Genomic DNA, 26,755 nt, shown 5'->3' on the forward strand with positions numbered 1-26,755 from the left:
CACTCGAAGCCCATCGAATTGCACGCAAACTTGGATGTAGCCGTAGACTTAGCTGTGGGGTACACCTAGACTTAAACGTAGCCTTAGACCTAGATTATATAAAACTACCCACGCGCTGTTGCTTCTGCGGGTCGACAGAACCCAATATGTACTCATGTAGATTCCATTATGTACTTATTTTTCAATAATGTAGGTGAGCTTATATATTAAGGTCACACGAATCTAGGTACAAAGCGTTCTGCCTCACCCGGCAGGGAATGCATTATCCGCTCTTGCGTCTCTAAACATGTAAACTGAGGCAAACCGTAACCTTAGATCTATACAGATCTGATATAAAAACCCCTATGGACCTATGTCCAGTCCTGAACATAGGGAAAGGAAGGGTTTGTCAGTAATATAGACTAGCATCCCCATTGCTAGCAATATATTTATCATGTCATCATCTTCATACAATTCCCTCTGGAAAGCGATGTAGTTTATTCTTTATGTATTCGTTAAGATAAGCCAAATTACTTGTTTCATTTTCAATTATCGTTTCTTGCTGGAACTCCACCAGCGTATATTGCATCCATTATCCCAATTTAACCAGGCACACACCATTGAGCTCTAGCTTCGTAGATGCTTCCCGTATTTAGATCTCCGTTCCTCCTAAGGCCATTGATTTCTCTGTGCCATCTGAATTTGATACGATTCCTCAGATGAGAATAATTGTATTTTTCACCTACCACAAATCCAACAAACTCTCATCACGACTTCTCTGGTAGAATCCGTCCACTAAGAAGTACTTAAAACTGAAGGCAACGTTTATAGTTTTGTTGTTGTCCAAAAGCTTAACATAAATAATCCTTCTGTTTTTTTAAACAGGGACCAAGATTTAGCTACCTGAACCGAAGTTTGAATCATCTGGTGATATTTTCAAACTTATGCGTAGTATCCGATATGCAGAAGACGGCGTAAGACCATCCCCTATAAATTCGCGGATACCATCCGTCTACATTCGTATCTCGATATCTCCAGTGACGCTGTAAAGGACGTCTGTGGCCAACAGTATTAAAATAGTTCGAAAAAAGTGCTTCGAGTTCGAAATACAAACTATTAATGAATTTCATTCGACTCTACTTAAAGCATTTTAAACTTTAGACAACTGATATAATAATTACGGGGTTGGTAATGGGAAAGTAAGTTATAAACCACGGGTTTCTAGTTCACGACATTCTTGTGTACCTGTGTAATCGTAAAAAAACTTTATTATCATAAAAAACCTAAATGTTTTATGAACATACATACGCAGCGTACTCAAAAATATATACCAAGCATACTTACCTAAGTACAATATTGTTTTCTAAAATATCATGATTTTAAACGAGTTTTTTACAGTCGTAAATATACAAGGAAGAAATACTAGTATAAATAGGAATCATCGTAATTATATGGGTAATGATCCCACTGATTTATCTGGGTGTCAATATAAAAATACGGTATACCTTTGCATAACACTTTAACATGACTTTCATACCTCTCAATATATGAGTTCGTCATATTAATTTCATTATGTCTGTTAATTTGTCAGTTCATACCAGATAAATTAGAGTATTTCATGTAATATATTGATTTTATTGTCTAGTCGGTTTATAAGAGGTAAATCTGGTAAACTATCTAGAATTCCGATTAAAACCAGGGGTAGAATTTTCTCCGTGTAAGAATATTTCATGCTATTGAATATTCGACGTGAAAGCTGTATCAATATTAATATAATAAAGTGAAAGTGTTTGTCTGTTTGCTGTTTGAACGCGTTCATCTCTATGACTACCAAGCCGATTTGAAAAATTGTTTTTGCAATTGATAGCTTATATTTTAAGGAAGGTTATAGGCTATCCAATATCACGATATAACTAAAATCGCAGATTATAGGTAATATAGAATATATCTTGAGTATAAAATTAATTTAAATTATTTATAGAAAAATATTGAAAATTGATAGATAGTAGAGACGTTACCAGACCTCGGTACTAACATTTATAACATGTAAATAAATTCTCCCAACAAGCTCAGCCCGCATAGCACACATTTTTAAAATATATTGTAGAAATAAATATATCTATTTAGATTTACAGCACAGTTGAGACAAAAATAGATTACTTAATTCTATACTATAAGGGGAAGTATGATGAGAGGGAAAAGGAGAGTTAAAAATCCATCAAAGTTATAGAAAGTAAATACTATTATGATTTGTGTACAGTAGGATTTTTAACTTCCCTGTTCATACCAAAGCGTGACGAAGTGTGATAACGATGCTATTTACTGTGTGTCAATTAAAAAAAAATATTGAACTTTGTTTCTTTTATTTAAATATTTATTATTTAAAAAGTGTTCTAAAATCGAACTAAAACATATAATGTTATAGAGTATGATGCATAACTTCATATAAAACTCTTAAAAAGGAAAATCGTAATTTGTTTACGAATTCTATTTTTTTTGTATCAAAAATTATAAGAATAATACTGCAATTATTATGTATTAACATTTTAATAGTTAATTGAGCTCTTTTTAAATCATTAATATTGAAAATATTGTTCAATTGTTTTTGAAAATTGACAAATGATAGCAACATTGCCGCACTTTGGTGAGATTCGTTATGAATGCTCTACGCTACAAAGGGAAAATGTATTAAGCGACATTCCGTGAATTTTACAGGGGATCAAAAACACGAAGCGAAACGAAAAGGCAAAATGTGCGATAATATATTGTATAAAAAATATCTGCTACAGTGATACAGTTAATATCACATCTTTATATTTTTTACATGTTTTAGGTATATGAATAAAAGATAGACTACAACGAAACGTTTTGGAGTGTAAATAAACCAACTTCTAACTAAAGAGGCAACGATTCAAATTCAGTCTGCTTAAACATTTTTCAATCAGTTAACAATTATTGTATTACGATCTTCGTATATTACGAGTAATAATATTTCCAAAGAAATTTCTGTGGTTGCCTTTATACCTTTCGACGCAGAAAAATACTTATCTGAACTAATATTATAATGACGAAATATTTTATTTTTTTTTGCAATGTATAAACTCGAAAATATTAAACCAATTTGAAAACATATTTCACCTATAGAAAGCTACATTATCAATGAATAAAATAGGCTATAACTATTTAATTTTTGAAAAAAAACGTGTTTAACGTGCATGTAGGGTTACTAGAATCACTTATAATGCTATGTCGGTCAAAGAGGCGTTTAATACATTTTTCCTTAGCAGCGATGGTATAATAATTATAATAATATCTTTAAGGCGATGTATCCATCTGCATGGGCGCTTATAAAGAGTCCTTGCTGTGTGAAGTATCAGCGGGCGGTACTCCGGCGGCGGACATCTTGCGGCGCTCGAGGCGCGCGCGTGACACCGGCCGATAGTACTGCTCGCTGCGCCGGCGTCAGCGTTCCGGCGCCGGCGCTTCAGACTCCAACTCCATCCACAGGGAGCTGATTACGCGCGTCTCTGCACACCAAGAAATTTGTGTTCTAAGATTATGTAGATAGAGCAATGAGTGTCAAAATTTATGTAGCTATGTAGTTTGACGTTTCGATGATTAAGTTTTGACGTAAAATATTGCGTTCCACAAAAAAATCCACTTCAATTGTGGCAAAACCGGTTGTTTAGATTTAAAAACTAAACTAATCAGCTAATTTTGATATAATTTTTTCTAATAAAAAAAAAAAAACTTTTATTCTTTCTGTTAAAAAAATGAAATCGGTTTACAACTAACGGTACTTCCGTACTAAGAGGCAACAAAAATGCAACCGAATTGAGAACGGAATTGAAAATGGATTCCAGATAGGGACTACGTGGAATAAACATGAAAAAGTATATATAATAGTTTAGTTTCCATTATTAGTAACCCTTTCCCCCATTCCACCTTATTTTCTTTCATTGGTATGCTACAAGTTACCATTTTCTTAAGTTTTCATGCACTACATTATACGAGTACAAAACGCTATATTTAAAATAAATATACAGAAGGGAAAGGGAGTTGATAGTAATAGTATTTAGCAGTATTTTTAGATATTAGCAATATATTTTATCAGATTGACATCCACGCGATCCCCCTTTGAAAATATTGTGGTTAAGTTCTGGCAAATTCGTTATGTTGGATCAACTGATTCGCTTATCGTCGGTACCACGCCAGCGTATATGTGCACCGACAGCGTAGGCGGAGTTACCATTCCATTTTCTTTATATAAAAAATAAATAATTTCAAGTAGTTTACTGTGTCTTTTTAGCTCATTCATATTATTCATATTCATTTATTCAATCGTGTTTAAATTAAGTTACCAGAGTAAGAAATTTATAAGAGATAATAATGAAATAAATAAAGTTCGATTAGAAAAAAAATTAATAATTTATATGTATATATATTTAAGAATATATATGGTAATAATGAAATTAATTTTTTGTCCAATACATAATTATTAAATTCGGCCAAAATGTACAAACATTTTTTTAACAAAATAGCTCTAAGCTTAATTTTAAAAGTATTGAAACTCTCAATGCTTTTTTATCAGAGGGTAACTTGTTCAATAATTTGATTGACTGGTATAAAGCACAATGTTTTGTAACTCGGAGTCTGGGGTAAAACGTATTCACCACATCTTTTCTTCTTGTATTTAATCTGATTTGTCTTTTCTTTTCATTTTCATACAAATTTAGATTTCTCTGCATGTCGGTAAGAGGAACTAGCAAATATGAACTTGGCACTGTGAGAATTTTGAGGTCTGTGAAATGATTTTTGCAAGATTCCCGTAGCGGTATTCGTAACATAGTGAAGAGGGTATTTTGGTTTCTGAATCGAAAAGCAAACCATTAGCCTAATGAGAAGCGAGAAGCTATTTTCCTTTTAAACACAGCAATAGCGGGTTCAATTGACTACGATCACACTGAACCACGGGAATTCTAATTCTTAATGACTCCATTGACTGATCTTACTAGCTAGGTATTTGTATAATTAATATCTGATAAATTTAAGTTTGTATTTTATTTATATTTTATTAACCTACCAAAGCCAAACTTCATAGTTCTTACCTATGTTGGGAGTTGGGAGTATGCGCCTAGAAAATTTCAGCTTTTATAAAATAAGGTAGGTCAGGTATTTACGGGCTCTTAGATTATTATTAATATTATAAAGTTTGTTTATTATGTCTTGGTGATTTAATTCAGGATGGAGGATCAGTAAATATCGGGATATATTTATTGATTGAAGCCGTGTCTAAAAATTAGTTTAGTATGTATCTCGTTGTATGTATTTTTTTTTTATTCGAAGGATATACTTTCCAACTAGTTCCATAGAAATTTTAGCAAAATCGATTAGTTATAAAATTAAAATAACTAGCTTTGTCACAATTGAAGTCGTTTTTTTTGTAGAATAAAAACTTAATTTATTGTCTTATTAATAATATTAAATAATTATATCTAAATGTCTGTGCACAGAATGCAAAAATTACTCCATGAATTTGAATACAGTTTTCACAATTCTAATTTAAAAATTGGTGTATGTTTTAACTTGATACGTCATATAAAAATCGTAAAATATGCACTTCAAAATTAAAAATATAAATCATAAAGACGTAGATATACAAGTACAAGCATCTCATAGACAATTGTTATATGACTGTATACTTTCCTTAGAACTCTTTTTTTTAGAACTCTTACACGTTATTTATAGTGACAAAATAAAGACATAAACAATATTTATTTTTTGTTTATGTTAAAAATGATATTTTTTATTCGATAAACTTATCAATTTAGGCGTAAGTGAAAACTACTTAAATATTTCGATTGCAGAATTTTAGGCAATTTAATTGGTAATTCTAATAAATCATAGTTTCAAGGTAAACTAAAATTGCGTAAGATAATTATGATTAATTGCTCCTGTAGACTGTGGAACGATCATAAAACGGTGAACACGGGTGGGGAGGTACAATAAAGGGCGTAAGGAAGGTTGTTTTGGCCAACCTGGGCAGCAATAACATTATCCCGTTCTATTTATTATTAATTTGAGTGGCATTGTAGGGTAGTTTCAATGATTTATTTATACCAAGGTAAGTTTTTATAACGTACAACGTATTTCTTGTAGATAGGTTGATTATGTTATGAGGAACGTAATTACGCGGTGCATTATAAACAATTCCTGGGCAGTATGGACAATGGTTAATCAAATCTTATAATGTAAAGAATATTTGTAGTATTTTTACATTTTATTACATATTTTTTTTGTTCTTTATACAACTTAGAATGGCAAACAATCTGACGGCCCTCCTGATGGAAAGTGGTCATCGTCGCCTATAGACATGAGCAGTACCATGGACATAACAGAGTATACTGTTTCGCCCATGATACCCCCCATGCGTTGCCATTCCTGAGGACTCAGATGTTATTCCTCTGTACCCTGTAAATTCACGCCACATCTCACCCTTCAAACCGAAACACAGCCATGCAAACACAACTACCGTACAGTTGAAACACGAATGGGACAGAAGTACAAGCAAACGACTTTTGTACAAAGTCTCCCTCTGGTTTATATATCCTACAGTATTAACAATAAAATATTTAAATTTAATTGCATATATTTTAGAGACTGATTTTTTTGAATATTGCTAGGTGGTTGTTGTGCAATTTGTTATAATTGTATTTCTTTATTGACCATATTACGAGTACAAACAAATGTTTGGTATAAAAGGCGGACTTAATGTTATAAAGCATTCATTCCCAATCAACTTTCAGCAAATCAGAAATGTATATACAGTGAAAAAATTTTAAAATTGTTGTACATAAACAGTCACAGACGTATTGTATTCGTATTAATTTACAAATTATAAAATATATACAATGGAGAACTACTACACGTTATGATCACATAAATATACTTACATGAATACATTAAACAAATTTTACTTATATATGTATATAAATATATATCATAAAACGTACATACATACACGATTATATAATACCAGTAAAGTAACGGTAGAGACCAAAAGTGATGATGATAATGATGAACTGCTTTCACAGCTTCTTCATAAGAGATTCCTAGATTATTTTGAAAGCGAATTTGTAAGATACTTGTATGATATCAATTGGTAGCGCATTCCAAAAATAGGACAATTTAATAATATATATTTATTCATTTATCTATTCGGCCCACATCAACCCAATGGTGGGTATAGGCCTCCGTTTTGTCGCGCCACTTGGAATGGTCGTGTTCTAACCACATCCACTGTCACCTCGCTTTCCGTACTATGTCATTCGACCATTGGGTTGGTGGTTTACCGACTGTCTTCTGTTTCTCTCTTGGGTACCATTCTGTCACGGCCTTGGTCCACCGTCTAATATTCATACTTAATATTACTCTTATATGCAAAGATTACCAAAATATTGCTTTTAGTGATAAGACCGATTATCTTTTTGCAATTTTCATTATTACTACTGATTTAATACTCTAATTTAAGTTTTTAGAACAATAAAAAATGTTTATCTATCTATGAAAAATTACCACGAGTACCTACTTAAATTTATTCCAATTATGCAAAAACCAATTTTCCCTACATATTTGTTCCATTAAATTACAATAAATTGACTGACTCACAAGAATAAGTACCACCTATCTCATTTTTATGGGGCGTTTGAATATATTTTTAACAAAAGTTTTTACGACTGTGTTTTAACGTTTCTGAAAGCTTCTTCATTCATTATTTATAGACCTATAATCATGGTTTTATGTTTTCTCACCTATAAAATTATACATTTTCCGAGATTCCTATTTTGCATGATAACTAAAAAAAATAATTATAAGGTTTTCTTCTAGTGGTTTTATTATAACCGTCAATATTATTTATAAATAGTTTATAAAGCTAAATTCTCAATATAAATAATACAAAAATCATTTTATGAATCTTGAATATATAATAATTAGGTAATCATTGTATCGTTGTAGCAAGAGTATGTCATAGTATAAATAGCAAGGAATAGTTCATAGTAATTAGCAAGCACTAATTATACTAGCACTAGTTAGTGCTTTTGATGTATGATCATCTATAAAGGTATAACTTGCAAGTTAAACCTATAATTTTATAAATATAAATTATTTTATAATACACAATTTTATATTATTTGGATAAAGTTGATAATTACTGTTGCGTTACGTGGCATTAGTAATAGTCACGTAGTTCTTATCAAATATTTAGGTATCGTCAATAAACTATTATACAATTCGTTGATTTATTAAAAGCTATACAGATTGAAATTGAAACTGAATTGTTTTTCTAGAAGAAAACATGAACAGCCTCTCATACTAATACGGCATGACTAATTGAGTTAGTAAGAGAGGCTCAAAAATATTTGTCCTTTGGACGTATATATTTTTGGGAAAACTGTTCACCTTAACTGGTAGGACGCTTACTTAAGAGAATACTAATAACTTCGATTTCACTCTGTATTTATATAAAGAAAAAAAAACGCACCAGGTTTCTCTTCGATAACGGATGAAGCTGGACCTTCAGTTGCCTCCTCGATACAGCTCTGCTCGTCTGGAAACTGGACGTGCTTCTTCACCGCTGATCGACTTGTCTTCGAGAGCACCGAAGCTGTTAATTAAAATTCAATAAATATCATGTGTTCCGTGTAAATAAATCAATCATCCTCTTATTTATAAAAATGTCAAACGTCTCCATAAACCTATTTTACATAGGTTTCACGCCTGTGTGCACTGCGTAGGGTGGCAAATTGTATGCTGAGTAATGTACTTTAGTAAAATCACCTTTCGATTATTTGATAGCAACTGTTAAAATGAATTTATTTCCGTTACAAAGCACACAAAATAAAATTATGAAATTCTTATAAAACCATTATTAACTCACACCAACATTATTATACAAACAACTAAAATTTTCAATCTTACACACAACTTTATACATAATGTGTTTGGGTACTAGTTAAAAATATTACTACCACTAATTCTGTTCAATCTAACATGAAACTACAGAAAAATGTAAAGTCACAAAACTTAAGAAATACAAATTCTAAACTATGACTAAAAATATCGAGATATAATTGTTAATATTTAAAAGGAAATAGTATAGTATAATGTTAAACCATAACTGACTTTAAAAGAGTTGATAAAATTAAACAAACTTGAACTATTTAAAGTACTTTAAGATACGTTTCGTTTGCACACATGCACAGGGAGGAATAGTCTCTTTTCTTATTTATATAACTAAAAATATTGAGATATAATTGTTAATATTTAAAAGGAAACAGTATAGTATAATGTTAAACCATAACTGACTTTAAAAGAGTTGATAAAATTAAACAAACTTGAACTATTTAAAGTATGCAACATCTTTTCTGGACTTTGTGATAGATACGAGACTAAACGAGGAAAACGTAGGTCTTGAAATATTTTGCAACAGTTGGTGAATTGTAATTATAGAAGTAATAAGTAGAAACCAAATGCCAACTCAAAACTTTTTTGAAAATTGCAAAGAATATCTAATTTGTCAAAATAAATTAAATGAGCCATTAAGGCGCTAAAAAATAACGAACTGCTTTTATATTGATTATAGTGCAATATTTATATAGCAAAATATTAAAATTATTAGCATCAATTCAGAAAAAAATACAGCATCCCAAACTAACATATTATAGACGTGCTGAAAAAGCAGGTCTTGATTTTCTGTAATTTTTGAATCTATTTGTCTTTGGAAAAAATATACAGTATTACTTTTAAAAAAATCTCTTAAAATGATTCTAATAATTCTCATTTCACATTGAATAGATTAGTAAAAATAAAGAAATTATTAAAATAAAAAGAAAACAATTATAAAGTAACTCAAAATCAAATAGTGAATTGAAGTCGTAAACTAAAAAAAAATTGTTATTATTTACAAGTTATAATTTTACGTTATGTGTGCAGCGTAAAAAATAAATCACCTGGATACCTACTTCGTACAAACGTGGTGGTAATAGTAACGTTTCTTATAAGATGTTAAAAAAAAGAGTAATAACTTTAATTTACGAGTATAAACCAGCCAATAATATTGTTTTATTAACTCTTTTATTGTGTTCAATTTATTTTATAAATACTAATTATATTAAATATACACGACATGCAACATCCTCATCCCATGAATTTCCCAATATTTAAAGATATTCATTCTAATTACAAACCATAATGCGTTTAACCCGCTATGACGGTACGTATACGGAGATCAAAGACCTGTAGCCATAAATTAGAAGTCTATAAATTAAAAGTCGCGCTGAGAGCGATGGAGACGGCTTGGAGTTTCTCTAAGGGGCACATGATACGGAATGAAGAAATTCGACGAAGGACTAAAGTGCTTGACATAGCTGAAGTGGCAATGGGCCAGCCATATACTCTCTGTAGATGGATCGATAATATTAATAAGATAGTCGGAATTAGATGGATGCGAAAAGAAGAAGATTACACATTGTGAAAGCCATTAGAGAATGGCCTCTGTCCGGCAATGGATGGGCATAGACTGATATGATGATAATACACGATACAAATTCATTCACATAATAAATCAAAAGTTGACCAATCTTTGCGAAATTTATTTTTGGTGATATTATAACTGATGACATAATTTTTATTTAAAATACTTGTATTTTGTTCCAATGTCTTTATTAAAATGTTTTGATTATTTATATCTACGCGTGTGATTTTGAAACTTCAATATCGACTGTATTTAAAAAAATAGATGTTAATAATTCTAGTAAACCACAAAACTACGATATTCACATCAAAATCCCAATTCAAATTCTTAAATTCTTGCTTTAGAAATTAAGCAGTTATTTCATTCATGAGATGTCTAATTTCGCCACTGCGAATGCAAGTAAACTCAATTTACTTGCTAATGCTACTACATTAGGAATTTATTTTACTGAATTCCTGAGAGGAACTTTCATTCGCGAACGTTCAGGCTGTGAATTGAGTTTTCTTTAAAGGTATTCTCTTGTGATTTAAGCGGTAAATTTTTGAGGATCACAAGGAAGTACCTTGGTTATGGCAATCACTTGACATCAGCTGAGCCGTACTATCGTAGAATATAAGAAATCTATTGTATATATGTAATAAAAAATTTCATTGCAAAGTACTCCATATATACCAGATATTACGAATTCGACAAGAATTAAACATGATGGTATTCAGAGAGAACCATGTGAAAGTCGACCTGATAGGATATATTACTAAAAATGGGGCAACATTGGCAATTTATGCAAAGCAAATTATATTAGGATTCTTGTATAACGGAATTTTAAAGGTTGTTTTTCCCCATATTAGATAAAAGGAGGTTAGTAGTAAAATATTCATAATTTCAGCCGTTAACAGTTTACTGCTGAACATAAGCCTTCCACATAAGGAGAGTTTTGCTAATAGCTGCCACGCTAGGCAGACGGGTTAGTAACCGCTGCTAGGCTTTTAGAGATGTTTTAAGAAGGACGCTGCTGCTCATTTCTATACATATAATCATTAAGTTCCTTTAGTCGCCTCTTACGACACCCACAGATAAGGAAGGGATAGCCTATTTTATGCTGGGAATAAACGGAAAAATAAAATATTACAAATGCATAAATTTTATACTAACTAATGGTCTTAGTAGGTGCCTCGGAGAACTCTTCTGGCTCATGTCGACTAGGCATCGGTTTTCCTGCAGAGCGCCTCCGGCCGCTTGGTGCTGAGCTTGTGGTCGTGGTTTGCTGAGCTGTTGCTGTGTACTGCACCGCTGCTAGCTAATATAAAAAGCATCAATGTTACTAACAACTAACAATGTTCCGCGGTTTCTGCCACGTGAATTACTATATAAAATATCTTATGTCCTTAGGATATATAAATCATTGAAATCTATTTAGTAGTTTTTCAAATTTCATATTGTATTATAATACAATAGGATATATTATAAAGTTTTTTTGTTACCCCTTTAATATCTTAACGACTTATCCAATTGTAATGATATTTGAGATAAAGAAGGGTATGGATTACGTTTTGTAGCGGTTAACCAATATATAATTTTCGGTCACGCAATCGAAGTTGCGGGTAGAAGCTAGTCTGTACTTATAAATCTATATCTATACTAATATAATAAAGTGGAAAAGTTTTTTGTTGCTTTGTTTCTTTGTAAGGGGTAAAATCAAAAACTAGTCGACCGAGTTTAATATTTCCTATACCAATAGATAGCTACATTATCAGCGAATAATATAGGCTATGTACTCGTATTATTAAAAAAAAAAATACAAATATAGTACAAAGTACTAAAAATTCGCCTAATAAAGCTAATGTAAAATATTAACTTATCTTTATGTTTACCCATGCGCAATCAGAGCTGGTAGCTTCTATATAAATATGAAAGTGAGTATAACTGTTTGTTAACACTTAGTGCCTAACGGCTGAACCGAACGAAATAATGTTTGATATTCTTCTGAATATAGAGAAGGATAAAGGCTACTTTTATTACCGCTCAATAAATATAATTACCCTAGTCATGCAGACGACGTCGCAGTTAAAAACTAGTTAAGAAATAAAAGTTATAAATTAGTGTTATGCCATTTATTTCTGTCAGCTTTTGTTGGATCGTGATAGGTACTGTCTGCTCCGAGTACTTAATGAATTACTCCATAACTTCAGAGAAAAATAAAAAAAGTATGAACGCATCTCTACGTGAAATAATAGTGAAGTGGCAAAACCAGATGCTCAATAAAATACACATTCTCTCTTTAAGACATTAGAACTATAATCAATCATAATTTTCCTTCTTTTTTTAACATGCTTTTCGACTTTGGGTGCCTTTTAAACCTCTTTTTTATTATTACACTATTAATTATTATTGTTATTACATACTGTAATCATATTACATTATAATATGATAACAAACATTATCTGCGTATATAGGTAAAGTCAAGTCAACAAGTCAACATTTAAGTTCTTTAAGCTATTGCTTTCTATTGAAAGTTAATAAATTTTCATGGACTCCCGCTTACGAATTGTGAACGTCCATTTTTTTATCACGCCAACGTAGATCACTGTCGACAGGGCCGTGCCTGACGGGCGTTCATTGCGTGCACCGCACGCAGGCGGCCGAAATTAAGAGGCGGCCAAATCGTTACAAGTTGTTTACTGGGCCGATTTCGGTTAACCAAAAACTGATTTTTTTCCCGGTTTGATGCCCTGTGTATAATAATAAACATTAAAAATTAAAGTAGTTTTTTTTAATGTTATCCTGGGGGCGGCCATACAGACTGGCACGCAGGTGGCCATATACCCAGGCACGGCCCTGACTGTCGAGCCTCCCGTGGACCTCTAGGAGTCTTTTGACTTTTGACTTGGACTACTTTGGGAACTAAGATTCTAGAGAAAGGTTTACGCGTAGAATATAATACAAGTACATTATAATTGAGGAAAGCCGATCATTTCAAAGATTTGTCGTTACATATTTTTATACGCTTACATTGCATCCTTTTTGTATTTTTTATATGAAATAGACACCTAATAATTATTATTATTGTTATTTCAGTCGTAAATGTGGCTAGAAAATATGGATAGTAAATGTGCCCGACCGCAAAAAGTTGTTTTTGGAAGATTTTTTTTTTTAAATAATTTCTCAAAAATAGTACCAGTTACAAAGATTGTTTTCTTTTTCCTGTAATATTCATACATATATTTACAAATTATTATTGGCGATTTTTCGCTTCACAAATTCTGGATGTTTGTAAATTACTTCCATTGCAATATATGCTGGTCAATGATATGTAAAACTATTCTAAATTTGAAATCCATAACATTACTTGTTGCTGAGATATAACGCTGAGACAGACGAAGGGATGGAGGGACGGACTGAGGAACGGAGGAATGGAGAGACAGACAGATAGACGGACGGATAAAGTTGCACCATAAATATACTTTTGTGCCTTTTTGGCTTATATGTTATCCCTAAAAAGAGATAAAAAAAAAATATTAAACTTAAACATGAATGTAGCTAAACTAGTCTATTTAAATGTTATGTAAAGTGTCGAGTACAGTTGATCGCAATTTTTTTAATTTTTTGCAAGACTCGCATCTTATTGTAAATATTATAATTGTGAAAGTGAGTGTGGTTGTTTATTTTTGAGCTCTTGACGGCTTGACTAATCTTTATAATATTTGTAGACACATACTATTTGAGATGGAGAAGGACATAGGTTCTTAATGAATATATCTTGGCCACGCGGACGAAGCTGCAGGTAAAAGTTAATAACTGAATAATACTAAAAGTGAACCGAGTGACTACGAAGTTAGATATGAAAAGTATATATATATATATATATATATATATATATATATATATATATATATATATACTACTAGAAATGTATATATATATATATATATATATATATACAGGTTACAGAAGAAGTTGATAGCGTTAGATATAAATAGATAAATTCTATACACGGCCATCAGAATCAATATCCAGGTAGAATCGACACTCTCGTGAATTGAATAATGATAACTAAATTGGCACGCTGACTGCCCACGCCCTATAAAGAGCTAAATTAGGGCTTGCAAGCAACAACAAGAGTGTACGTTTCGCTCACCCGCACAAAATAATATGTCGTCTGAGTCATGTTATATGTTATTTTGAAATGCGAATAAATTCATGATAGCCTTCCAACCTATGCGGGCTTTGAAGAGAAAAAGCATACATTTTTATAGCGTTGCTACATACACAAAGGAAACTATGCATATAAATGCCATTTCTACCAAGTGTATTTATTCTTATAACGTACATTAAATATCTACGATACAAAGTACTTTTTAGTGATGGCATTTTTTAGTTTAAATTTATGCGTGTTTGCAATATTCTTTCAAATAAAACCACATATAAATTAATCAATCTGGCCTTTATACATGTTATCGTAAGATAGGTACGCAAAATTCCAATCTCTATTACTACTTATTAACTCCTGAAACACAGGTTTTTTCATACCTACCTCGGGAGTTAGGGACTTCAAACTATATTGTAACAAAGAGTTAAATAAAGATTTATTATTATTATTATTACTTATCCATATCTTTTAGAATCTATTTAAAGTTTAAATAATTGTTAATTAGTCAATATTTATTTTATATTAACAAGTTAATATTTATGTAATAAGCATGGATATTATTTTCAGTTTTAGTAATGTATTCAGGTAGTTCATTTTAAATTACTTCCTTATTATTTTTTTAATATCTAGTTATAAAGTAAAGAAAGAAGAAAAACAGAAAGATTTTTTATTCAGTCATATTTTACAATTCTACCGCCCATTCAGAATGCAATTTCCGCCGAGAAGAATGGGCAAGAAACTCAGCTGTTGTTTTTCAAAATTTATTAAATTAATAACTTTGTGTGTTCTGGGTTTTTTGTTTCTGTATTTAATATTACTCTCATTCGAAATCCAACTAGTATAATTTTGAGTTACTAGTATATAAAACATAGCTATAATATTTAATATAAGCAACAACTACGAGGGACTAATAAAAATAGTAATCGAAGCGAAAAACTACCAACGTAAGTATAAAGGACTTAGAATTGCTACGAAAATATAGTTTTTCTAAAGTAAAACAACTAACATAAGTCGGGTCTATCGTAAAAAAATACATTTTAACGTTACCTACTGTATGGAAAAAGTGTTGGAATGGCTACAGCCTCCCTGGAGAGCTTTCTTTTTCATCCATACAATATTGTAGCTTATGTTTACTCTTTTCTCACTACTGACATTTTGTTTGGAAGTAAGAACAAGGTATAGAATTATTTAACTAACTATATTCTCAAATTAATTTCATAAATTTAATGCAAGAAAGTGTGAATACAATGGTAAATCCAAGGGAAGGCAATCCTATTAATATAATAAATACAAATGTTTGTAACTAGGGATGGATGGATCTTTGTTACCTTTTTAAGCTAAAACTATTTAACACACTAAAATGGAATTTGGTAGGTTAATAGTAGGTTATATTGTAATATAATACATATAATACTTTTCACTGATTTACGCGGGTGATTCCGCGGGAAACAACTAGTCAATAATATATTTTTTTAGAAAGGGATAACCTACTCGATTGTATTGTTTATTCCTGTTTGCAAACATATAAGTGGTCCACCTTTTTTTATTTATCGTCTGGAAAATGCTTTATGCAGACCCATACACCTTGTGAGAGGTAAATGGGTACTGTGGGAATCCCCCCGTACGGTGGGAGTGTACCCACCAAAAACAAGACGACATACCCTCGAGGTGCCATATGTCGGAGACATGGGTTCGCTTTCGCACTCACCACATCTCCGACGGCAGCGACCCGCCCCCTGATGGTAAGAGCAGGTCTCCTCCAGATAGGAGAAAATAAAATTACTAGTACCGCATTCGAGTATTCTGACACTTCCCTATGATTGACTGGGAGAGAATGCTTTTAGCATTAAGTCCGCCATGTACACATATTTGTACTAATAAAAAAAATAAAAAATAAGCTAATGAATAAAATTAATCTGTGTAATTCTAAAATGCTCGGGACTTATAACAACAGTTTACAAGTGCCTCTGACTATCCCATTAGAGAGATTGTAGTCGTTAGCAAATTGTTTTTTAAACAAAAATCCAATATGAATCACCGTGATTGTTTTTTTTTTTAAATAATCTTACTATAAATTCAGTATACAAATTGTATAACTTACATTACGTAATAAGCAGATGGATTCCCCACCGTTGACGGGTCAATGTGCTTTCAGTGTAACCTTCCAACCTTGGCACTGTAGACGTACCTAGTCACTTTCGCTATGTCGAGAATAAAACTCTTGAACATTTTATTATTTTATATAGTTAATGATTGTATTGCTTTTTACATAAAAGTTTATGTATTTATTACCTTTAATTAAATAATTTACTACGTTTATAAAATAAATAAATATTTTGACGATTGTAATCTTTAATAGGGTAATTCCAGACATTTGTGAACTATTACAAACTAGACATATCCTCTGATTTCGCACTGCGTGATAAGTACATAAAATATCCTATGTGTTTAGTAAGGATATGATCTACCAAACCACCACCATACCAAATTTCATTTAAGTTTTTGCGTAAGAGAGAAACAATCCATTCATCCATCCACCCTTACAATCTTTCGCATTTATGTTATTAAAAGGATATATTATATAGGCAAATATAGATAGACGAATCAACCGTGTTGAAATGGATTAAATTGGTTTATCAAGAGTATTTCATATTAGTTACAACTTGTTGTCGACGAGATGCGATCTGATGGCATTTGAGTATGCTACTAACCTAAACTAAAATAACTAAAATTAATCTCACTATAATTTAGTTCTAATGTTTTTTTTTTGATTAAAAAATGTAATTAGCAGGGATAATGAAAGGAATATATTTAATAGCAGCGGTCGTTATATAAGAAAAACCATTGCAAATTATTCATTCAGTGATTTTATCGACGTTTAGCTCGTGTTTGCACACTCAAATTATTTAGACTGTAAGTAATTCAATTTTCGTTAACGGTATGTGGCTTCTTTTAATTAGCTTTTTGTTTGTCATATGTTCATCATAATCATATCAGATTTTAATTGTCACTGCTACCATTACTTGTCATGCTTGGCAGACGGATTGGTAACTGTAGTTAGGCTTTGCAGATTAGAACTACGATTGCCAATCCGCCTGCCAAACTTGGCTACCACATTTAAGCTTTGGTGATGTTTTAAAAGGGACGCTGTTGCCCATCCCTCGCCCCTTACGACACCTACGGAACAGGAAGGGATGGCCTATTCTATACCGAGACCACTCGGAAATTATCATATATTACTAATTAATAATTTGTTACAGTTGTAAGTTTTCCTTAAAAATAATAAATAAATAATACTATTATTATTACTCAAAGTAAAAATGTCAAGTTGCTCACGTTTTTTCAGTTTTTTGAGTGTATCTACTATGAAAAATAAATCAAATCCTTATAACAATACTTTATAAAAACTCACCCTATCAGAGTAATCGAAGGCAGCTGTACCCCGTCCTTCTAGATATTCTTGAAACTGAGATATCACGCACACCATGGCATATATCTGAAAAGAATAAAATGAGTTCAGTTTATATCTTGGACGATATTGGTTGCAAAGATTCAGATCAATAAAATGTCCATAGAAATTTTAAAATTGTCGTCAAATAGATCTAAATCCTAAATAAAACTTGTTATACGGTAAAAGATTATGGGAAAGATAAAAGAATTTACTGTAACAAGAATCTACGTGTTGTGATTATTTATTCCATTCAGAGAAATAATAATATTTAAATTGTGAATGTGCCCATAATTGTTTAAAAATTATTCAAAGGTCAATAAGTAAAATCAACATTTAGTTTTGCTGTAAAAAATAAAATATCAGCTGTGTCTTTTAATATTAGACATTATCAGAAACTGAACACCTCAAAAGTGAATTCGCTTATTATATGGGCGTACCACTTTTTGTTGGATTGTTTATATTTGAAACATTATCAATGTTTAAACTTGACGAGAAAATTTGTTAAGTAAAAGGTAATCAATAATCATAAATTAAGATTAAGAGCTCTTCAAAAGCGTTCAAGGCCGGACACGTGCCAAGAGCAATTTCGAATTTTCGACTTTAACAGGATATATTCAGTATATATTTCTAGAAAATTCACATTAATAATTTAATTAAAGCAGAAATAATAGAATGTAATTATTATTATTAATTTGAATATGCGAGGATGTTGTATTGATTTATTTATTCTACTATTTGATTCATTAGTTTTTTTTTATTTCCTTAATATCTTTAGTCAGACTGTCACAATTAAAAATGTAACTGTAACCAATACAGTACTGCCGTTTTCAAGTGATGTATTTACCAATGTATAAGTATTTAATTTTTATTTATAAATACCTATATAAAGTAGATAGGATGAATGAATACCATTTATCTTAGTAAGCAACATAAAATTTATATATAATTATTTATATTTTTTTAATATATGTAAGCTGTATGGTCCCTACATAGAATTGGCCACCTCTTTCGTTCCCGTGGGTGTCGTAAGAGGCGACTAAGGGGACTCAATGATCGAGGGATGGGTAACAACTTCATTTTTAAAACATCACCAAAAGCGAAACTGCTATTGCTAACCCACCTGCTGAGCGTGACAACTACTGACGAATCCCCCTCCCCTCAATTGTAAACTGCTATAAGGAACGGCCCCGTCCCTTATGACAGTCTATGGGAGAGGTTTATGTTCAGAAGTGGACAAATAAGGGTGATGTGATGAATATATATAATAAATAATTTAATATATTACTGTAAATAAAAGTTTATAATCAGAATATATTGATTTCTTATATAAAAAAAGAAAAAAAGAACACGTCAAACTACAGATCCTTTGATATATATATATAGCAGTAACATTATTTTGAAAATAAGATTGTTATTCTAAAAATAATAGACTGCTTTCTGACAACAAAGTAAAATGTTATCAAGAAGAACATGCAAAAAAGAAAATATTGAATTTATCTTGTAATAATTTTTAAAGACAGCTGTATATATTCTATTACTTACTTTACTACGAAAAGATTATTTGAAACAAAAACGTGCCTGGTTAAGCTTGTTCCGCGCAAGATTTCAAATTTGTTTCCATTATTGTATTAACGTGTTAGACGGTACATTCAAGATAAATAAATAAGTAATAAGACGAGATTTAAAAACATAAGTCCATTTGGGTCCTTAGTCCTTTCATCTCGAACACAGACTTAGACAGCACTTCGACTTACTTGAAAACTCATCATGTCACAAAACCACTTGCCTTGATGGTACAAAAGTTATTTATTGATTGCGTGTCCCCTCTCGAACGAAATTCTACCGGAAAAATCATCTACTTTGCTGTTTTTGTCAGTTCTTTAAACTTTTTCCGACATCAGTTATAATTATGTAGGAACTCCGAATTGAAATCGCCAGATTCAATTAAGCTCTTTTGCATCCAATTTTTATAGCCGTTGTTAAAAATATATTTCGTATTTATAACTACGGTTATGATATCTTAGGTAAATCTACACTACTTGTCTATTAATATTGAATAAAAAACTGACTTAGAGAATGTTTCTATTAAGAAAACTCAACTGTAACTTTTTTCAAACAAAATTGATTTTACAAGTTTGTAACAAAAAATACAACTTACCAACGTAGAATAATAACATAAAATTGAAGATTTTTAAGATCTAAAAATACAAAATTAGAATTAAGTAATAAAAGATCAGTATTATCCTCACAAAATCTTACATTGACAATCTTTTAGGGAGCCCAACAACTTGAATCGTTATTCCAATTTTATCAATTAAAATAAGTAAACTAGGTCCGTAGTTGTAAAATTTTAAGTGAACATGAATTTTTAAGCCATCCAACTACTTCACGACTTTGTTGACTATGTAATTCTCAAAAGGTCTTATGAACCACAATTTACTACTTCAACCAATTAACTAATTAATGTTTAGGAAGAAACAATGTATCTTTCTAATTATTTATGTAGTAATTAGTACTAATGTGTATGAGTGTAGCATAAATAGTGGCTCGCCCAGGTGCCATGAACCACGATGTTGACGCTCCAAAGTTCTGCCCCTCTATCTTTATATTATTCATGAAAATATTTGAACAAGTTTCTTTGTGTTCAATTTCATTATATTGCGGATGATTGCCATTGGTTGTTACGCTCTTAAAGTTTATTAGGTCGATCAAGATGGTTTTTTTATGACAAATCATTGCGATAGTTATTTTTATAGCAATAAAAGGTAAATAGTAATGATATCTCTAAAGATATATTTTACTACTGGTTTTTTACCTGCTACTTTTAATATTTTGTACGCGCGGATTTTAGAAGTTGGAAAATCAATTAAATTTACTTCTATTGTAGATGAAATATCAAGATAAAACAAACAGTAGATTTTAAATTTAACTTTCAGGAATACATTAGATACAAAGTCAATAGAATAACAATTAATTTCTTTTTTAGTTTTTGGTAATATAAAAATTATATCTAGAGAAAAAATTTAGAGAACCTATTAATGAATAGTAACACAAGGGTCCATTTCGAAAATATGAGTACTCCTTTTGGAATTCCTACCAAACAAAATATCTTTTCAATTATTTCTATTGTAATACGTGTAGGCTAACAATATGTAAAATGATTCCAAATTTCAAATTGATATCGTTAGTAGTTGTTAAGATACACTCGTAGCGTTGTGATAGACGGACAAAAAAAGTCGCACCATAAAGATTTTTTTTATTTCGGAACTCTAAAAACCGCTTATGTGTAACTTGAACCACTCGCCGAGGGTTCCGTACGTTATATAATCTCTAAAAGGTTTTCGTTTTTTTTAGATAAAAAAATATTGGTATTATAATACTTATATGTATATAATACTTATACGAATGAACGTGAAAGTATTAAAAATGACAATTACCAAACTGTTAAATTATGGCATATTATACAAAAATTAAGAAACGCCTCTATTGGCTAAATATAGCACCTTAGTGCTGTATTTAGCCAATAGAGGTCGTTGTTATTATATTTTTAAACAGATTCTTAAATCTGTTTAAAAATTAAATATGTGTAAATAATACTATGTTTACATATATTTAATAAAATAATGTAAATATAGTATTAATATAAAATATGTGGGCCAACAATATCTATAACTTTTCCAAATTTCAAGATGATAGCATTAGATGTTGTGGTATTGCGCTGTGGTGGACGGACAAATGGATGTATGGTCGGACGGACAAAGTTGCACCATAAAGTTTCCTTTTTACTGTTTTGTTAAGGAATCGTAAAAAATACTCCATTTTGACAATATGTGGTCGTAAAAGAGCTCAATTTTAATTATTAAACATGTTCTATAGTTTGCAAAGGCCAATGATAAATTTTGAATAAATATTTATATGTGGGTAGTTTTAACCAAATGTGTTATACAACCATCCATTTGAGAACGTTAATATATCAAATAGTTTTAAGAGACACGTAATTTATGTTTCAAATAAGAATACATTAGTTTTCTGTAAATTTTATCTAGTACATGTATATTTAGTGAAAAGAGATTGTTAGTAATGGGGTCTAAGTCCCCCATTGCTAGCATTATACCCGTACCAGGTCGACTTCCACGGGGTTCCCCCTGAAAATCATCATGGTTAATTCTAGTAGAATTCATCACGATGGCCTTGACTGACTTGTTTTTATCCTCACCTATTATCCCTCACTGGTACCCTGCCAGCAAAAACCGATAGCACAGGTGGCATTACCATTTCATTATCACCCCATTAAAAGTACAGGTATATTATATTATTCAACGTTTTTTGATTACATAGGTAGCGACAATGACAGACTTAAATTAATGCTGCAGAAGGCTAAACGCAATCTCTCATTCTCTCTTTTATTTTACATATTAAATTATAGGTTTGGAATAAATGAATTAAAATTTTTAATATTAATTTCATCATCATCACATCACAGCTGTTAATTGTCCACCGCTAAACATGGGCCTCCTTAATAAGGGGGCTTGGTAATAGCTGCTACGCTTGGCAGGCAGATTGGTAACCGCAGTTAGGCTCTGGTGATGTTTTAAGAGGGATTTTGTTCCATTCCTCAAACATTAAGTTCCTTTAAATGCTTTTTACATTACTTACTGAAAAGGAAGGGATGGCCCATTCTATGCCGGGACCACACGGCGATAATTTTGATATGTGTGGTTATATTGTTCCAATTTTGGTGCTTTTGCATAGATAAACAAAATCTGCTTAGCAAATACTCTGCACAGCAACAATTTTCTCACTCATCTATATCCAACTTTTTTATTGGGGCCTGTACCAACTTATTACTTTGCTAGAAAAATTTATTTTATTTTTATTTTAATATTTTAATTAGATATATAGCTACCTTTTATTAGATAGACGTCCACTAAAGAACAAGTAGACGATATTCCTACGGAACTGCAGGTAATTGATATGATCTGTTTTACTTCTTTTATTTTTTTATATTGACTTCTACAAGATAACACCTAGTTAAGTAAAATATTTACAATCGATTGAAAATATATGAAGAATGTTACGAAAAAATAGGAAAAATTAAACTAAATAATTATAACTTATATAAATTGAATATATTTTTAATATGTAAATTAGAATTAATAATAAATAATCTTGTCATTTCAAAGGCGTTTTAATACGTGTCAGTAAATTTAGACAGGAAACGAAAAAGGCCTAGTGAATATTTGATTGTTGAATATGCTAATTTTGGTTCACTCGTTTAACAGATGTGTAGCCACCCTTATCAGTCACAGAACGGATTACGGGTTAGAATAAAGTCACGAGTTTGTTTTACAGGCCCTGTGAGGATTTTATATATTATTTATCACAATATTTTTGTGAATAATAAATAGATATTGTTTATTTAAGCAAAATAATAACGCATTTGGGGTCTCATAAAATATAATTTTCAATTATTTCAGAATATATATATATATATATATATATATATATATATATATATATATATATATATATATTTAGTATATAGGTCCCGGCATAGAATGGGCTACCCCTTTTTTACCCGTGGGTGTCGTAAGAGGCGACTAAGGGAATTTAAAGATCGAGGGATGGGCAGTAGGGTCCCTTTTAAAACATCACCAAAAGCCAAGCTACGGTTGCCAATCCGCCTGTCAAACTTGGCTATCACATTTAAGCTTTGGTGATGTTTTAAAAGAGATGCTGCTACCCATCCCTCGCCCTCTCTTAATCGCCTCTTACGACACCCACGGGAAAAGAAGTGGTGGCCCATTTTATGCCTGAGCACAGACGGCGAATGGCTACTGTGCTACGAATTAATAAGTGTTAAATTAAAATAATATCACATAAACGTTACTTTTCTTTGTCACCTATTTATATATAGACAGATACTTTTTTTGTTCCCTCTAAAAGATTACAGTAGTAAACTAAAACAAAAAAAAAAGATTTCTATGCCGGGACCATACGGCCACTTTTAACATATTTAATATAACTATATTATCAAAATTGAGCTATAAGGGTAATTTTTATAATAGCCAGTCTCTAAAGTTGAGAGTTTAACGAAAATATTATATTGCGTTATCCGTGACGTAATATTTTGAATACAATACCGAACACAGAAGAACACAGAAGCGTTATTTGCTATTAATTACTTACATAAAAGTATGTGCTCAATTTAAAGTAATTCTGACTGAAATTATAAATGTACTCGTATTACCTATTGGCTCTTAAAATAATGATTTCCCTGTAATATCAAATTGAAAATTTAGAGATGAATACGAGCGTTGAGTCGACCCACTGTTTCTAACTGATAAATTATATAAACAAAACCCCGTCCTTGGAATCTTCGAAGTTATGTCATGTGTAATGATTGATAAATTCGAAAATGATATACAGGGAAACGGTTGTTAAATTGCTACGTTTTTTATTTAATAAGTTACATCTCACAAATTTGCGTATTATTACGAAATATATGTATGTCATCTATAGTTAATCATTGCAACAGGACTCATTCAAAATAATTTCAACTGCATAAGATTGACCTAATAAATGTCTAAAACGTATATTTTATAAACTTTTACGCCTGTTTGTTATTCTAAATTGTACGAAAAAATAAAATAAAATGAAAAACTGCGTAAGTACGTGGGTGCTTTATTAAATTGACCGTAGCGCACCAAGATAAAGTACGATTTTAGGAGAGAAAATATATGCAATTGCATGGAGACAATTTTAAATTTCTATGCACGTCCACGAAATCGTCGAGGAAAATTAAAAGCGTCTCTCTATAAAGAAAAAAAAAATAAAAATTACATTGTATTTTATATATGTTTCTACACAAATATATCTTGGTAATGCCAACATTTGTATAGACACAAAAGTTAACCATCGATTCCTACATTAAGCTGAGTCCATCCTGTAAGAAACAGGATTAGTTTTACCATATATGGTACATGCTTATAGAAAATAACACATGTTTCTAGTATATAAATAAATAATTTTAAAGTATATATGAAAAAAATATAAATACTAGCTTTTGTTCGCGACTTAAACTGTGTTACCTACATATTTGTACCTGAAGAGTACATTTATCTATATTCCAAAATTCATCATAACTGTGCGGTTTAGATGTGAATGCGTAACAAATAAACAAACTTACTTTTGCATTTACAATATTCGTTAAGGATAATGTGTAATCATCACCATATCAGTTAATAACTGTCCAATGCTGAACATAGGCCTACCCCAATAGATGTCACGGGGCTTTGCCAATAGATATCACGCTTGGAAGGTAGGTTGGCAACCGCAGTTAGGATTTGGTGATGTTTAAAGAGGGACACTGCTGCCTGTCTTTTGACCATTAAGTTCCCATAGTCGCCTCTTATGACAGCCATAGGAAAAGGAGTGTGTAATAAAATATTATACCATAATGTCATCTATATATTTTTCAATTATATTAGTATATAATTTAAATATGTATTAATTATTAGTTTATATAAACCAGATTTTTACAATAAATTCTGAATAAATTGATTGACATTTAGACAATACATAATAAGCCTTCATTAAGGAGCTAGATCTCTCCTGGAAAATAATCCTAAATACGTAATTAACTAAATGATATATTTGCATATGATAATAATGATTGCATACATTTTTTCTTCTATCATAACATAACATTATCCTGTGGTTCTACAGTACATTATAAATGTATCGATAAAAGTTTTCTCATATTAGTTCGATTTTATCTTGTCACAGCGGCGTTATGTAGACATTATTATTCAAAGACCTGATCGGTTATTAAATTATATTTCACGGAACGCTCGTTACAAAAGCAAAGCATCGATTAAGACGCCCCCGCAACACCAACATCCTAGTTCGTTATACCTTATTCCTTCCACCATTTGCACGCGGGAAAATTGAAGGAAACAAATTTTAAATGTAAACTTATTTGTTATTAATAAACATGTTTCATTTAGTTATGTTTATGTTTATAGCAATCACTCTAAAATTACAAGGAAATTTGCCTTTTAATTGGTATCGAGTGAAAGCTACTGAATGTCTATCATCAACGGAGAAATGACAGGTTACTTCGTCGAACAATATACGTTGATATGCGGAAATTAGTCTCTTAATTAAAATTCGAATTTATTTTCGAATAATTCTAGTGGTATTTGTCTTCTGCAGCACATCGATTAAATGTGATATTTTTAGAAATTCCTTATTTTCAACCTGTCTTTTAACTTTCTCGGTTGCGTTCAACGAACAATGAATAAATTAATTTATTACAAAGACAATACAAAATTATTATATTATAATAATTTAAAAAAAAAGAACAGTTCGTTATGAACTTTTCCATTCTGTTGCCCACCTAGCATTCTTTATGATTTCAGTTTCAACGAAACGAAAAAACAAAATATATTTTCATGTATAGTCAGTAAAAGTTTTTTTTTTTTTTATAAAAATCAAATGAATTTGATCGTTGAGTTTCGGTGTTCAATACCTAAACTGCTTCGATTTATTGTATGCAAAAGTCATTATTTCGAAACTGACTGATACAAAAAACTATGCTTGTTATTTTAAATTTCTGTCACAGCCTCTGGTAATGGAAATA

The 26,755-nt window shown here is 31.0% G+C and overlaps 1 protein-coding gene across 1 annotated transcript in view; it reads right to left on the bottom strand.

The window, feature by feature from the left end:
• Positions 1-2,413: 2,413 nt before the first annotated feature.
• Positions 2,414-26,755, bottom strand: part of LOC113517253 (uncharacterized) — a 171,110-nt gene continuing 146,768 nt past the window's right edge. Inside the window, exons 9-12 of the mRNA XM_052896650.1 lie at positions 18,069-18,156; positions 11,666-11,803; positions 8,522-8,644; positions 2,414-3,506 (exon numbers count right to left, since the gene is read on the bottom strand). Of these exons, the coding sequence (XP_052752610.1) occupies positions 3,442-3,506; positions 8,522-8,644; positions 11,666-11,803; positions 18,069-18,156 (414 nt within the window). The 3' untranslated portion in view covers positions 2,414-3,441. The remainder of the gene's footprint in view (positions 3,507-8,521; positions 8,645-11,665; positions 11,804-18,068; positions 18,157-26,755) is intronic.

The sequence above is a fragment of the Galleria mellonella genome, unplaced genomic scaffold, assembly GCF_026898425.1.
Source record: "Galleria mellonella isolate WM207_F2 unplaced genomic scaffold, CSIRO_AGI_GalMel_v1 utg33, whole genome shotgun sequence".
Lineage (NCBI taxonomy): Eukaryota > Metazoa > Arthropoda > Insecta > Lepidoptera > Pyralidae > Galleria > Galleria mellonella.